This window comes from Oncorhynchus clarkii, chromosome 22 (assembly GCF_045791955.1).
Source record: "Oncorhynchus clarkii lewisi isolate Uvic-CL-2024 chromosome 22, UVic_Ocla_1.0, whole genome shotgun sequence".
Taxonomy (NCBI): domain Eukaryota; kingdom Metazoa; phylum Chordata; class Actinopteri; order Salmoniformes; family Salmonidae; genus Oncorhynchus; species Oncorhynchus clarkii.
This window is the reverse complement of record NC_092168.1, coordinates 51,534,041-51,549,962: the sequence shown is the minus strand read 5'-3', so window position 1 is coordinate 51,549,962 and position 15,922 is coordinate 51,534,041. Positions and strand designations below refer to the sequence as shown.

General features: G+C 38.7%; 1 protein-coding gene across 2 annotated transcripts in view; it reads left to right on the top strand.

Annotated features, from left to right (window-relative positions):
• The window catches only part of LOC139381006 (myosin X, like 3), a 144,749-nt gene that overhangs the window by 98,297 nt on the left and 30,530 nt on the right, over positions 1-15,922 (top strand). For both annotated transcript variants that reach the window (XM_071124232.1, XM_071124233.1), the window contains exons 24-28: positions 7,175-7,270; positions 10,869-10,962; positions 11,077-11,275; positions 12,497-12,685; positions 13,079-13,236. In XM_071124232.1, coding sequence (XP_070980333.1) covers positions 7,175-7,270; positions 10,869-10,962; positions 11,077-11,275; positions 12,497-12,685; positions 13,079-13,236 — 736 coding nt within the window. The remainder of the gene's footprint in view (positions 1-7,174; positions 7,271-10,868; positions 10,963-11,076; positions 11,276-12,496; positions 12,686-13,078; positions 13,237-15,922) is intronic.

Sequence of the window (15,922 nt, the reverse complement as noted above, 5' to 3'; positions counted from 1 at the left end):
AGGCAAGTCAGTTAAGAACAAATTCTTATTTTCAATGACGGCCTAGGAACAGTGGGTTAACTGCCTTGTTCAGGGGGCAGAACAACAGATTTGTACCTTGTCAGCTCAGGGATTTGAACTTGCAACCTTCCGGTTACTAGACCAACGCTCTAAACACTATGCTACCCTGCCGCCCCAGATGAGTACATTATTAGATGAATACATTATTAGATTAATACATTATTAGATTAATACATTACTAGATTAATACATTACTAGATTAATACATTACTAGATTAGTACATTACTAGATTAATACATTACTAGACTGGTAAATTACTAGATTAATACATTACTAGACTGGTACATTACTAGATTAATACATTACTAGACTGGTAAATTACTAGATTAATACATTACTAGACTGGTACATTACTAGATTAATACATTACTAGACTGGTACATTACTAGATTAATACATTACTAGACTGGTACATTACTAGACTGGTAAATTACTAGATTAATACATTACTAGATTAATACATTACTCGATTAATACATTACTAGACTGGTACATTACTAGATTAATACATTACTAGATTAATACATTACTAGATTAATACATTACTAGATTAATACATTACTAGACTGGTACATTACTAGATTGGTACATTACTAGATTAATACATTACTAGACTGGTACATTACTAGATTAATACATTACTAGATTAATACATTACTAGATTAATACATTACTAGACTGGTACATTACTAGATTAATACATTACTAGATTAATACATTACTAGATTAATACATTACTAGACTGGTACATTACTAGACTGGTACATTACTAGACTGGTACATTACTAGATTGGTACATTACTAGATTAATGCATTACTAGATTAATACATTACTAGATTAATACATTACTAGACTGGTACATTACTAGATTGGTACATCACTAGATTGGTACATTACTAGATTAATACATTACTAGATTCATAAATTACTAGACTGGTACATTACTAGACTGGTACATCACTAGACTGGTACGTTACTAGATTGGTACATTACTAGATTAATGCATTACTAGATTAATACATTACTAGATTAATACATTACTAGACTGGTACATTACTAGACTGGTACATTACTAGACTGGTACATTACTAGACTGGTACATTACTAGACTGGTACATTACTAGACTGGTACATTACTAGATTAATACATTACTAGATTAATACATTACTAGACTGGTACATTACTAGACTGGTACATTACTAGATGAATACATTACTAGATGAATACATTACTAGATGAATACATTACTAGATTAATACATTATTAGATGAATACATTACTAGATTAATACATTACTAGACTGGTACATTACTAGATTAATACATTACTAGATTTATACATTACTAGATTAATACATTACTAGACTGGTACATTACTAGACTGGTACATTACTAGATTAATACATTACTAGATTAATACATTACTAGATTAATACATTACTAGATTAATACATTACTAGATTAATACATTATTAGATGAATACATTACTAGATGAATACATTACTAGATGAATACATTACTAGATGAATACATTACTAGATTAATACATTATTAGCTGAATACGTTACTAGATTAGTACATTACTAGATGAATACATTACTAGATTAATACATTATTAGATGAATACATTACTAGATGAATACATTACTAGATTTTTTTTTATTTTACCTTTATTTAACTAGGCAAGTCAGTTAAGAACAAATTCTTATTTTCAATGACGGCCTAGGAACAGTGGGTTAACTGCCTTGTTCAGGGGGCAGAACAACAGATTTGTACCTTGTCAGCTCAGGGATTTGAACTTGCAACCTTCCGGTTACTAGACCAACGCTCTAAACACTATGCTACCCTGCCGCCCCAGATGAGTACATTACTAGATGAATACATTATTAGATGAATACATTATTAGATTAATACATTATTAGATTAATACATTACTAGATTAATACATTACTAGACTGGTAAATTACTAGATTAATACATTACTAGACTGGTACATTACTAGATTAATACATTACTAGACTGGTACATTACTAGATTAATACATTACTAGACTGGTACATTTCTAGACTGGTAAATTACTAGATTAATACATTACTAGATTAATACATTACTAGATTAATACATTACTAGATTAATACATTACTAGACTGGTACATTACTAGATTAATACATTACTAGATTAATGCATTACTAGATTAATATATTACTAGATTAATACATTACTAGATTAATACATTACTAGATTAATACATTACTAGACTGGTACATTACTAGACTGGTAAATTACTAGATTAATACATTACTAGATTAATACATTACTAGATTAATACATTACTAGATTAATACATTACTAGACTGGTACATTACTAGATTAATACATTACTAGATTAATGCATTACTAGATTAATACATTACTAGATTAATACATTACTAGATTAATACATTACTAGACTGGTACATTACTAGACTGGTAAATTACTAGATTAATACATTACTAGATTAATACATTACTAGATTAATACATTACTAGATTAATACATTACTAGACTGGTACATTACTAGATTAATACATTACTAGATTAATACATTACTAGATTAATATATTACTAGATTAATACATTACTAGACTGGTACATTACTAGATTGGTACATCACTAGATTGGTACATTACTAGATTAATACATTACTAGATTCATAAATTACTAGACTGGTACATTACTAGACTGGTACATCACTAGACTGGTACATTACTAGATTGGTACATTACTAGATTAATGCATTACTAGATTAATACATTACTAGATTAATACATTACTAGACTGGTACATTACTAGACTGGTACATTAATAGACTGGTACATTACTAGACTGGTACATTACTAGACTGGTACATTACTAGACTGGTACATTACTAGATTAATACATTACTAGATTAATACATTACTAGACTGGTACATTACTAGACTGGTACATTACTAGATTAATACATTACTAGATTAATACATTACTAGATTAATACATTATTAGATGAATACATTACTAGATGAATACATTACTAGATGAATACATTACTAGATTAATACATTACTAGATTAATACATTATTAGATGAATACATTACTAGATTAATACATTACTAGACTGGTACATTACTAGATTAATACATTACTAGATTTATACATTACTAGATTAATACATTACTAGACTGGTACATTACTAGACTGGTACATTACTAGATTAATACATTACTAGATTAATACATTACTAGATTAATACATTACTAGATTAATACATTACTAGATTAATACATTATTAGATTAATACATTACTAGATGAATACATTACTAGATGAATACATTACTAGATTAATACATTATTAGCTGAATACGTTACTAGATTAGTACATTACTAGATGAATACATTACTAGATTAATACATTATTAGATGAATACATTACTAGATGAAAACATTACTAGATTTTTTTTTATTTTACCTTTATTTAACTAGGCAAGTCGGTTAAGAACAAATTCTTATTTTCAATGACGGCCTAGGAACAGTGGGTTAACTGCCTTGTTCAGGGGGCAGAACAACAGATTTGTACCTTGTCAGCTCAGGGATTTGAACTTGCAACCTTCCGGTTACTAGACCAACGCTCTAAACACTATGCTACCCTGCCGCCCCAGATGAGTACATTACTAGATGAATACATTATTAGATGAATACATTATTAGATTAATACATTATTAGATTAATACATTACTAGATTAATACATTACTAGACTGGTAAATTACTAGATTAATACATTACTAGACTGGTACATTACTAGATTAATACATTACTAGACTGGTACATTACTAGATTAATACATTACTAGACTGGTACATTACTAGACTGGTAAATTACTAGATTAATACATTACTAGATTAATACATTACTAGATTAATACATTACTTGATTAATACATTACTAGACTGGTACATTACTAGATTAATACATTACTAGATTAATACATTACTAGATTAATACATTACTAGATTAATACATTACTAGACTGGTACATTACTAGACTGGTACATTACTAGATTAATACATTACTAGATTAATACATTACTAGATTAATACATTACTAGACTGGTACATTACTAGATTAATACATTACTAGATTAATACATTACTAGATTAATACATTACTAGACTGGTACATTACTAGACTGGTACATTACTAGACTGGTACATTACTAGATTGGTACATTACTAGATTAATGCATTACTAGATTAATACATTACTAGATTAATACATTACTAGACTGGTACATTACTAGATTGGTACATCACTAGATTGGTACATTACTAGATTAATACATTACTAGATTCATAAATTACTAGACTGGTACATTACTAGACTGGTACATCACTAGACTGGTACATTACTAGATTGGTACATTACTAGATTGGTACATTACTAGATTAATGCATTACTAGATTAATACATTACTAGATTAATACATTACTAGACTGGTACATTACTAGACTGGTACATTAATAGACTGGTACATTACTAGACTGGTACATTACTAGACTGGTACATTACTAGATTAATACATTATTAGATGAATACATAACTAGACTGGTACATTACTAGATGAATGCATTACTAGATTAATACATTACTAGACTGGTACATTACTAGACTGGTACATTACTAGACTGGTACATTACTAGACTGGTACATTACTAGACTGGTACATTACTAGACTGGTACATTACTAGACTGGTACATCACTGGACTGGTACATTACTAGATTGGTACATTACTAGATTAATGCATTACTAGATTAATACATTACTAGATTAATACATTACTAGACTGGTACATTACTAGACTGGTACATTACTAGATTGGTATATTACTAGATTAATACATTACTAGATTAATACATTACTAGACTGGTACATTACTAGACTGGTACATTACTAGACTGGTACATTACTAGACTGGTACATTACTAGACTGGTGCATTACTAGATTAATACATTATTAGATGAATACATTACTAGACTGGTACATTACTAGACTGGTACATTACTATACTGGTACATTACCATATTAATACATTACTAGATTAATACATTCCTAGATTAATACATTACTAGATTAATACATCACTAGACTGGTACATTACTAGATTAATACATTACTAGATTAGTACATTACTAGATTAATACATTACTAGACTGGTACATTACTAGATTAGTACATTACTAGATTAATACATTACTAGATTAATACATTACTAGATTAATACATTACTAGACTGGTACATTACTAGATTAATACATTACTAGATTAATACATTACTAGATTAGTACATTACTAGATTAAAACATTACTAGATTAATACATTACTAGACTAGTACATTACTAGATTAGTACATTACTAGATGAATGCATTACTAGATGAATGCATTACTAGATTAATACATTACTAGACTGGTACATTACTAGACTGGTACATTACTAGATTACTACATTACTAGACTGGTACATTACTAGACTGGTACATTACTAGACTGGTACATTACTAGACTGGTACATTACTAGACTGGTACATTACTAGATTAATACATTACTAGATTAATACATTACTAGACTGGTACATTACTAGATTAGTACATTACTAGATTAATACATTACTAGATTAATACATTACTAGATTAATACATTACTAGACTGGTACATTACTAGATTAATACATTACTAGATTAATACATTACTAGATTAGTACATTACTAGATTAATACATTACTAGATTAGTACATTACTAGATTAATACATTACTAGATTAATACATTACTAGATTAATACATTACTAGACTGGTACATTACTAGACTGGTACATTACTAGATTAATACATTACTAGATTAATACATTACTAGATTAGTACATTACTAGATTAATACATTACTAGATTAATACATTACTAGACTGGTACACTACTAGATTAATACATTACTAGATTAATACATTACTAGATTAGTACATTACTAGATTAATACATTACTAGATTAGTACATTACTAGATTAATACATTACTAGATTAGTACATTACTAGATTAATACATTACTAGATTAATACATTACTAGATTAATACAGTACTAGACTGGTACATTACTAGATTAATACATTACTAGATTAATACATTACTAGATTAATACATTACTAGATTAATACATTACTAGACTGGTACATTACTAGACTGGTACATTACTAGATTAATACATTATTAGACTGGTACATTACTAGATTAATACATTACTAGATTAATACATTATTAGATTAATATATTACTAGATTAATACATTACTAGATTAATACATCACTAGACTGGTACATTACTAGATTAATACATTACTAGATTAATACATTACTAGATTAATACATTACTAGATTAATACATTACTAGATTAATACATCACTAGACTGTTACATTACTAGATTAATACATTACTAGATTAATACATTATTAGATTAATATATTACTAGATTAATACATTACTAGACTGGTACATTACTAGATTAATACATTACTAGATTAATACATTACTAGATTAATACATTACTAGATTAATACATTACTAGACTGGTACATTACTAGACTGGTACATTACTAGATTAATACATTATTAGACTGGTACATTACTAGATTAATACATTACTAGATTAATACATTACTAGACTGGTACATTACTAGATTAATACATTACTAGATTAATACATTACTAGACTGGTACATTACTAATCAAATGTATTTATAAAGCCCTTCTTACATCAGCTGATGTCACAAAGTGCTGTACAGAAACCCAGCCTAAAACCCCAAACAGCAAGCAATGCAGGTGTAGAAGCACGGTGGCTAGGAAAAACTCCCTAGAAAGGCCAAAACCTAGGAAGAAACCTAGAGAGGAACCAGGCTCTGAGGGGTGGCCAGTCCTTTTCTGGCTGTGCCGGGTAGAGATTATAACAGAACATGGCCAAGATGTTCAAATGTTCCTAAATGACCAGCAGGGTCAAATAATAATAATCACAGTGGTGTCCTGTCCTGCTGTCTACAGGGACATAGTGGATAACCATACCAAAGAGAATGCTTTGAACATCGTGACTGAAGAGAGAACGTACCACATTTATGCAGAGACTCCTGAAGATGCCAGGTATGTTCAGACTCTAGCCCTCTTCTGTCCAGAGTCTAGCCCTCTTCTGTCCAGAGTTTAGCCCTCTTCTGTCCAGAGTCTAGCCCTCTTCTGTCCAGAGTCTAGCCCTCTTCTGCCCAGAGCCTAGCCCTCTTCTGTCCAGAGTCTAGCCCTCTTCTGTCCAGAGTCTAGCCCTCTTCTGCCCAGAGCCTAGCCCTCTTCTGCCCAGAGCCTAGCCCTCTTCTGCCCAGAGTCTAGCCCTCTTCTGCCCAGAGTCTAGCCCTCTTCTGTCCAGAGTCTAGCCCTCTTCTGTCCAGAGTCTAGCCCTCTTCTGTCCAGAGTCTAGCCCTCTTCTGTTCAGAGTCTAGCCCTCTTCTGTCCAGAGTCTAGCCCTCTTCTGTCCAGAGTCTAGCCCTCTTCTGTCCAGAGTCTAGCCCTCTTCTGTCCAGAGCCTAGCCCTCTTCTGCCCAGAGCCTAGCCCTCTTCTGCCCAGAGCCTAGCCCTCTTCTGCCCAGAGCCTAGCCCTCTTCTGCCCAGAGCCTAGCCCTCTTCTGCCCAGAGCCTAGCCCTCACCACCATGGAACTCTCGAATCAGACAGTAGTCTGATAAAAACTGGTAGATGTAACTGTAACTGGTAGAGTTACAGTTAGATGGGTAACTGGTAGATGGGTCTGTTAGTAACAGCTGACTAGATGGGTCTACCCCTAGTGGTCCACCAGTGTTGTATTACCCCTAGTGGTCCACCAGTGTTGTATTACCCCTAGTGGTCCACCAGTGTTGTATAGATGTTGTATTACCCCTAGTGGTCCACCAGTGTTGTATAGATGTTGTAGTACTCCTAGTGTTCCACCAGTGTTGTATTACCCCTAGTGGTCCACCAGTGTTGTATTACCCCTAGTGGTCCACCAGTGTTGTATTACCCCTAGTGGTCCACCAGTGTTGTATTACCCCTAGTGGTCCACCAGTGTTGTATTACCCCTAGTGGTTCACCAGTGTTGTATAGATGTTGTATTACCCCTAGTGTTGTATTACCCCTAGTGGTCCACCAGTGTTGTAATACCCCTAGTGGTCCACCAGTGTTGTATTACCCCTAGTGGTCCACCAGTGTTGTAATACCCCTAGTGGTCCACCAGTGTTGTATTACCCCTAGTGGTCCACCAGTGTTGTATTACCCCTAGTGGTCCACCAGTGTTGTATTACCCCTAGTGGTCCACCAGTGTTGTATTACCCCTAGTGGTCCACCAGTGTTGTATTACCCCTAGTGGTCCACCAGTGTTGTATTACCCCTAGTGGTCCACCAGTGTTGTATTACCCCTAGTGGTCCACCAGTGTTGTATTACCCCTAGTGGTCCACCAGTGTTGTATTACCCCTAGTGTTGTATTACCCCTAGTGGTCCACCAGTGTTGTATTACCCCTAGTGGTCCACCAGTGTTGTATTACCCCTAGTGGTCCACCAGTGTTGTATTACCCCTAGTGGTCCACCAGTGTTGTATTACCCCTAGTGTTGTATTACCCCTAGTGGTCCACCAGTGTTGTATTACCCCTAGTGGTCCACCAGTGTTGTATTACCCCTAGTGGTCCACCAGTGTTGTATTACCCCTAGTGGTCCACCAGTGTTGTATTACCCCTAGTGGTCCACCAGTGTTGTATTACCCCTAGTGGTCCACCAGTGTTGTATTACCCCTAGTGGTCCACCAGTGTTGTATTACCCCTAGTGGTCCACCAGTGTTGTATTACCCCTAGTGGTCCACCAGTGTTGTATTACCCCTAGTGGTCCACCAGTGTTGTAATACCCCTTGTGGTCCACCAGTGTTGTATTACCCCTAGTGGTCCACCAGTGTTGTATTACCCCTAGTGGTCCACCAGTGTTGTATTACCCCTAGTGGTCCACCAGTGTTGTATTACCCCTAGTGGTCCACCAGTGTTCTATTACCCCTAGTGTTCCACCAGTGTTGTATTACCCCTAGTGTTCCACCAGTGTTGTATTACCCCTAGTGGTCCACCAGTGTTGTATTACCCCTAGTGGTCCACCAGTGTTGTATTACCCCTAGTGGTCCACCAGTGTTGTATAGATATTGTTTTACCCCTAGTGGTTCACCAGTGTTGTATAGATATTGTTTTACCCCTAGTGGTTCACCAGTGTTGTATAGATATTGTTTTACCCCTAGTGGTCCACCAGTGTTGTATAGATATTGTTTTACCCCTAGTGGTCCACCAGTGTTGTATAGATATTGTTTTACCCCTAGTGGTTCACCAGTGTTGTATAGATATTGTTTTACCCCTAGTGGTCCACCAGTGTTGTATAGATATTGTTTTACCCCTAGTGGTCCACCAGTGTTGTATTACCCCTAGTGGTCCACCAGTGTTGTATTACCCCTAGTGGTTCACCAGTGTTGTATAGATGTTGAATTACCCCTAGTGTTGTATTACCCCTAGTGGTCCACCAGTGTTGTATTACCCCTAGTGGTCCACCAGTGTTGTATTACCCCTAGTGGTCCACCAGTGTTGTAATACCCCTAGTGGTTCACCAGTGTTGTATTACCCCTAGTGGTTCACCAGTGTTGTATTACCCCTAGTGGTCCACCGGTGTTGTATTACCCCTAGTGGTCCACCAGTGTTGTATTACCCCTAGTGGTCCACCAGTGTTGTAATACCCCTAGTGGTCCACCAGTGTTGTATTACCCCTAGTGGTCCACCAGTGTTGTATTACCCCTAGTGGTCCACCAGTGTTGTATTACCCCTAGTGGTCCACCAGTGTTGTATTACTCCTAGTGGTCCACCAGTGTTGTATTACCCCTAGTGGTCCACCAGTGTTGTATTACCCCTAGTGGTCCACCAGTGTTGTATTACCCCTAGTGGTCCACCAGTGTTGTATTACCCCTAGTGTTGTATTACCCCTAGTGGTCTACCAGTGTTGTATTACCCCTAGTGGTCCACCAGTGTTGTATTACCCCTAGTGGTCCACCAGTGTTGTATTACCCCTAGTGGTCCACCAGTGTTGTATTACCCCTAGTGTTGTATTACCCCTAGTGGTCCACCAGTGTTGTATTACCCCTAGTGGTCCACCAGTGTTGTATTACCCCTAGTGGTCCACCAGTGTTGTAATACCCCTAGTGGTCCACCAGTGTTGTATTACCCCTAGTGTTGTATTACCCCTAGTGGTCCACCAGTGTTGTATTACCCCTAGTGGTCCACCAGTGTTGTATTACCCCTAGTGGTCCACCAGTGTTGTATTACCCCTAGTGGTCCACCAGTGTTGTATTACCCCTAGTGGTCCACCAGTGTTGTATTACCCCTAGTGTTGTATTACCCCTAGTGGTCCACCAGTGTTGTATTACCCCTAGTGGTCCACCAGTGTTGTATTACCCCTAGTGGTCCACCAGTGTTGTATTACCCCTAGTGGTCCACCAGTGTTGTATTACCCCTAGTGGTCCACCAGTGTTGTATAGATATTGTTTTACCCCTAGTGGTTCACCAGTGTTGTATAGATATTGTTTTACCCCTAGTGGTCCACCAGTGTTGTATAGATATTGTTTTACCCCTAGTGGTTCACCAGTGTTGTTTTACCCCTAGTGGTTCACCAGTGTATTGCTCTGTGGAATCCTCTCTCTCTCCAGTGGCTGGTTCAACGTGCTGAGTCGTGTCCACAGTGCCAGTCCAGACCAGCTGATGGAGATGAACCATGAGCAGGCCGACCCCAAGAACGCTGTGGTCAGTACTAACCTCCTCCATCACATCTTTCAATCAATCGATCTCTACGAGTTACAGCAGTGTTCACGTTGACTGACTACATGACAATGTTCTGAACTTCAAATTTCACCACAGGGAACTGTGGATGTTGGACTGATCGACTCTGTGTGCGCCTCAGACAACCCTGACAGACCCAACTCGTTTGTCATCATCACTGCTAACCGTGTGATCCACTGCAACACTGAGATGCCTGAAGAGATGCACCACTGGATCGGCCTGCTGCAGAAACCTAAAGGAGACGCCAGGATAGACGGGCAGGAGTTCTTCGTCAGAGGTTAGTGATGTACAGTACCTGTACATCAAAGTTCATTTGTGGATTAAAAAAATAATAATAATTATGCGTTTGAGCCAATCAGTTGTGTTGTTTCAAGGTAGGGGTGGTATACAAGAACTGTGAAAGGTTCTTCAAGTGCAGTCGCAAAAACCATCAAGCGCTATGATGAAACTGGCTCTCATGAGGACCGCCACAGGAAATGAAGACCCAGAGTTACCTCTGCTGCAGAGGATAAATTCATTAGTTACCAGCCTCAGAAAACAGCAATTAAATTTACCTCGGATTGCAGCCCAAATAAATGCTTCAGAGTTCAAGTAACAGCTGAGGAGACTGTGTGAATCAGGCCTTCATGGTCGAATTGCTGCAAAGAAACCACTACTAAAGGACACCAATAAGAAGAACAGACTTGCTTGGGCCAAGAAACACGAGCAATGGACATTAGACCGGTGGAAATCTGTCCTTTGGTCTGATGAGTGTCTTTGTAAGACCCAGAGTTGCTGAACGGATGATCACCGCAAGTGTGGTTCCCACAGTGAAGCATGGAGGAAGAGGTGTGGGGGTGCTTTGCTGGTGACAATGTCTGTGATTTATTTAGAATTCAAGGCACACTTAACCAGCATGGCTACCACAGCATTCTGCAGTGATACACCATCCCATCTGGTTTGTGCTTCGTGGGACTCGTTTGTTTTTCAACAGAACAATGACCCAAAACACACCTAAAGTCTGTGTAAGGGCTATTTGACCAAGAAGGAGAGAGATGGAGTGCAACCCGTTTGGGATGAGTTGGACCGCAGACTAAAAAGAAAGCAGCCAACAAGGGCTTAGCACATGTGGGAACTCCTTCAAGACTGCTGGAAAAGCATTCCAGGTCATGAAGCTGGTTGAGAGAATGCCAAGAGTGTGCAAAGCTGTCAAGGCAAAGGGTGTCTACTTTGAAGAATCTCAAATCTAAAATATATTTTGATTTGTTTAACACTTTTTTGGTAACTACATGATTCCATATGTGTTATTTCATAGTTTTGATATCTTCACTTTTATTCTACAATGTAGAAAATAGTCAAAACAAACTTTGGACTGGTACTGTACATATTTTGGAACCATCATGAACATTTAACAACTGATATTTTTTACATTTTGATATATATATTTAATATTTTTTAAATATTTTGTCTGTTCTCAGTACTGGACAATACCTTAGTGTCCTTCTCTCTCTCTTCCCAGGTTGGCTTCACAAGGAGATAAGGGCTAAGAGCACTAGTCTGAAGCTGAAAAAGAGATGGTTTGTATTGACCTCTACCTCTCTGGACTACTACAAGTCTTCAGAGCGCAGTGTGTCCAAGCTGGGGACCCTGGTCCTCAACAGTCTCTGCTCTGTGGTCCAGCCCGACGAGAAGGTCTTCAAGGACACCGGTAGGTAGAGACTGAGAATGTGGCACCCTTTTCCCTTTCATAGTGCCATAGGGCTCTGCTCAAAACAAGTGTCCTGTATAGGGAATAGGGTGCCATTTGGGATGCAGACTGGGAGAGTAGTGGCCTGTGCTGCGCGTTGCATTTCTAGCCTGGTCCCAGGTCTGTTTGTGCCGTCTTGACAGTTCCTATTAGCGACAAAGACCATAAGAGTTGGCAAGACAGCAGAAAAGACATCTGGGACCAGGCTAATGCATTTCAGTCAGTCATGGTAAAGATTAATGTGTGTCTGTCGACCATACAATACTCTGTCGTAATCACACCTGAGATTGACGTGCTATCGCACTATGTCAATGCTCCTTGAATCACTCTGACTATTCTATACCTCCCCACCAGGTTACTGGAGCATTATCGTCCACGGCCGTAAACACTCGTACCACCTCTACACCAAACTACTGAACGAGGCTATGCGCTGGGCGTCGGCCATACAGGGGGCTGTCGACAGCAAGGTTCCCATAGAGACACCCACACAGCAACTCATCAGGGACATCAAGGTACAGCCAATCACCAGCCTGCATACTGCCAGTCAACCAATCACCAGCCTTCATACTGACATGGTCATTTTATGTCAGATGAATTTGCATTTTAGCCTGGTTCCAGATCTGTTTGTGTTGTCTTGCCAACTTCTATGTCATTGATGCGTGTTTGGCAAGATGGCACAAACAGACCTGAGACCAGTCTAGTTACATTTGTCCAGACCTGAGATCAGTCTAGTTACATTTGTCCAGACCTGAGACCAGTCTAGTTACATTTGTCCTGGGCCTGTACAGTCACACTGTGGTGAGGTACTAAACTGGGCCAGTACAGTCACACTGTAGTGAGGTACTAAACTGGGCCAGTACAGTCACATTGTAGTGAAGTGAGGTACTAAACTGGGCCTGTACAGTCACATTGTAGTGAAGTGAGGTACTAAACTGGGCCAGTACAGTCACACTGTAGTGAGGTACTAAACTGGGCCTGTACAGTCACACTGTAGTGAGGTACTTAACTGGGCCTGTACAGTCACACTGTGGTGAGGTACTAAACTGGGCCAGTACAGTCACACTGTAGTGAGGTACTAAACTGGGCTAGTACAGTCACATTGTAGTGAAGTGAGGTACTAAACTGGGCCTGTACAGTCACATTGTAGTGAAGTGAGGTACTAAACTGGGCCTCTACAGTCACATTGTAGTGAAGTGAGGTACTAAACTGGGCCAGTACAGTCACACTGTAGTGAAGTACTAAACTGGGCCTGTACAGTCACACTGTAGTGAGGTACTAAACTGGGCCTGTACAGTCACACTGTAGTGAAGTGAGGTACTAAACTGGGCCAGTACAGTCACACTGTAGTGAGGTACTAAACTGGGCCAGTACAGTCACACTGTAGTGAGGTACTAAACTGGGCCAGTACAGTCACACTGTAGTGAAGTGAGGTACTACACTTGGTCAGTACAGTCACACTGTAGTGAAGTGAGGTACTACACTGGGCCTGTACAGTCACACTGTAGTGAAGTGAGGTACTACACTTGGTCAGTACAGTCACACTGTAGTGAAGTGAGGTACTACTCTGGGCCTGTACAGTCACACTGTAGTGAAGTGAGGTACTAAACTGGGCCTGTACAGTCACACTGTAGTGAGGTGAGGTACTAAACTGGGCCTGTACAGTCACACTGTAGTGAAGTGAGGTACTAAACTGGGCCAGTACAGTCACACTGTAGTGAAGTGAGGTACTAAAGTGGGCCAGTACAGTCACACTGTAGTGAAGTGAGGTACTAAACTGGGCCTGTACAGTCACACTGTCGTGAGGTGAGGTACTAAACTGTGCCTGTACAGTCACACTGTAGTGAGGTTCTAAACTGGGCCTGTACAGTCACACTGTAGTGTAGTGAGGTACTAAACTGGGCCTGTACAGTCACACTGTAGTGTAGTGAGGTACTAAACTGGGCCAGTAAGGTCACACTGTAGTGAAGAGAGGTACTAAACTGGGCCAGTACAGTCACACTGTAGTGAAGTGAGGTACTACACTGGGCCAGTACAGTCACACTGTAGTGAAGTGAGGTACTACACTGGGCCTGTACAGTCACACTGTAGTGAAGTGAGGTACTAAACTGGGCCTGTACAGTCACATTGTAGTGAAGTGAGGTACTAAACTGGGCCAGTACAGTCACACTGTAGTGAGGTACTAAACTGGGCCTGTACAGTCACACTGTAGTGAGGTACTTAACTGGGCCTGTACAGTAACACTGTAGTGAGGTACTAAACTGGGCCAGTACAGTCACATTGTAGTGAAGTGAGGTACTAAACTGGGCCTGTACAGTCACATTGTAGTGAAGTGAGGTGCTAAACTGGGCCTCTACAGTCACATTGTAGTGAAGTGAGGTACTAAACTGGGCCAGTACAGTCACACTGTAGTGAAGTACTAAACTGGGCATGTACAGCCTTGTTCTAGAATTGAAAAAAAAGCACAACACCCCAAAGCAAAAATGGGTTTAGATGTCTTTCAGTCACACTGTAGTGAGGTACTAAACTGGGCCAGTACAGTCACACTGTAGTGAGGTACTAAACTGGGCCTGTACAGTCACACTGTAGTGTAGTGAGGTACTAAACTGGGCCTGTACAGTCACACTATAGTGAAGTGAGGTACTAAACTGGGCCAGTACAGTCCCACTGTAGTGAGGTACTAAACTGGGCCAGTACAGTCACACTGTAGTGAGGTACTAAACTGGGCCAGTACAGTCACACTGTAGTGAAGTGAGGTACTAAACTGGGCCAGTAAGGTCACACTGTAGTGAAGTGAGGTACTAAACTGGGCCAGTACAGTCACACTGTAGTGAAGTGAGGTACTAAACTGGGCCAGTACAGTCACACTGTAGTGAAGTGAGGTACTACACTGGGCCAGTACAGTCACACTGTAGTGAGGTACTAAACTGGGCCTGTACAGTCACACTGTAGTGAGGTACTTAACTGGGCCTGTACAGTCACACTGTGGTGAGGTACTAAACTGGGCCAGTACAGTCACACTGTAGTGAGGTACTAAACTGGGCTAGTACAGTCGCATTGTAGTGAAGTGAGGTACTAAACTGGGCCTGTACAGTCACATTGTAGTGAAGTGAGGTACTAAACTGGGCCTCTACAGTCACATTGTAGTGAAGTGAGGTACTAAACTGGGCCAGTACAGTCACACTGTAGTGAAGTACTAAA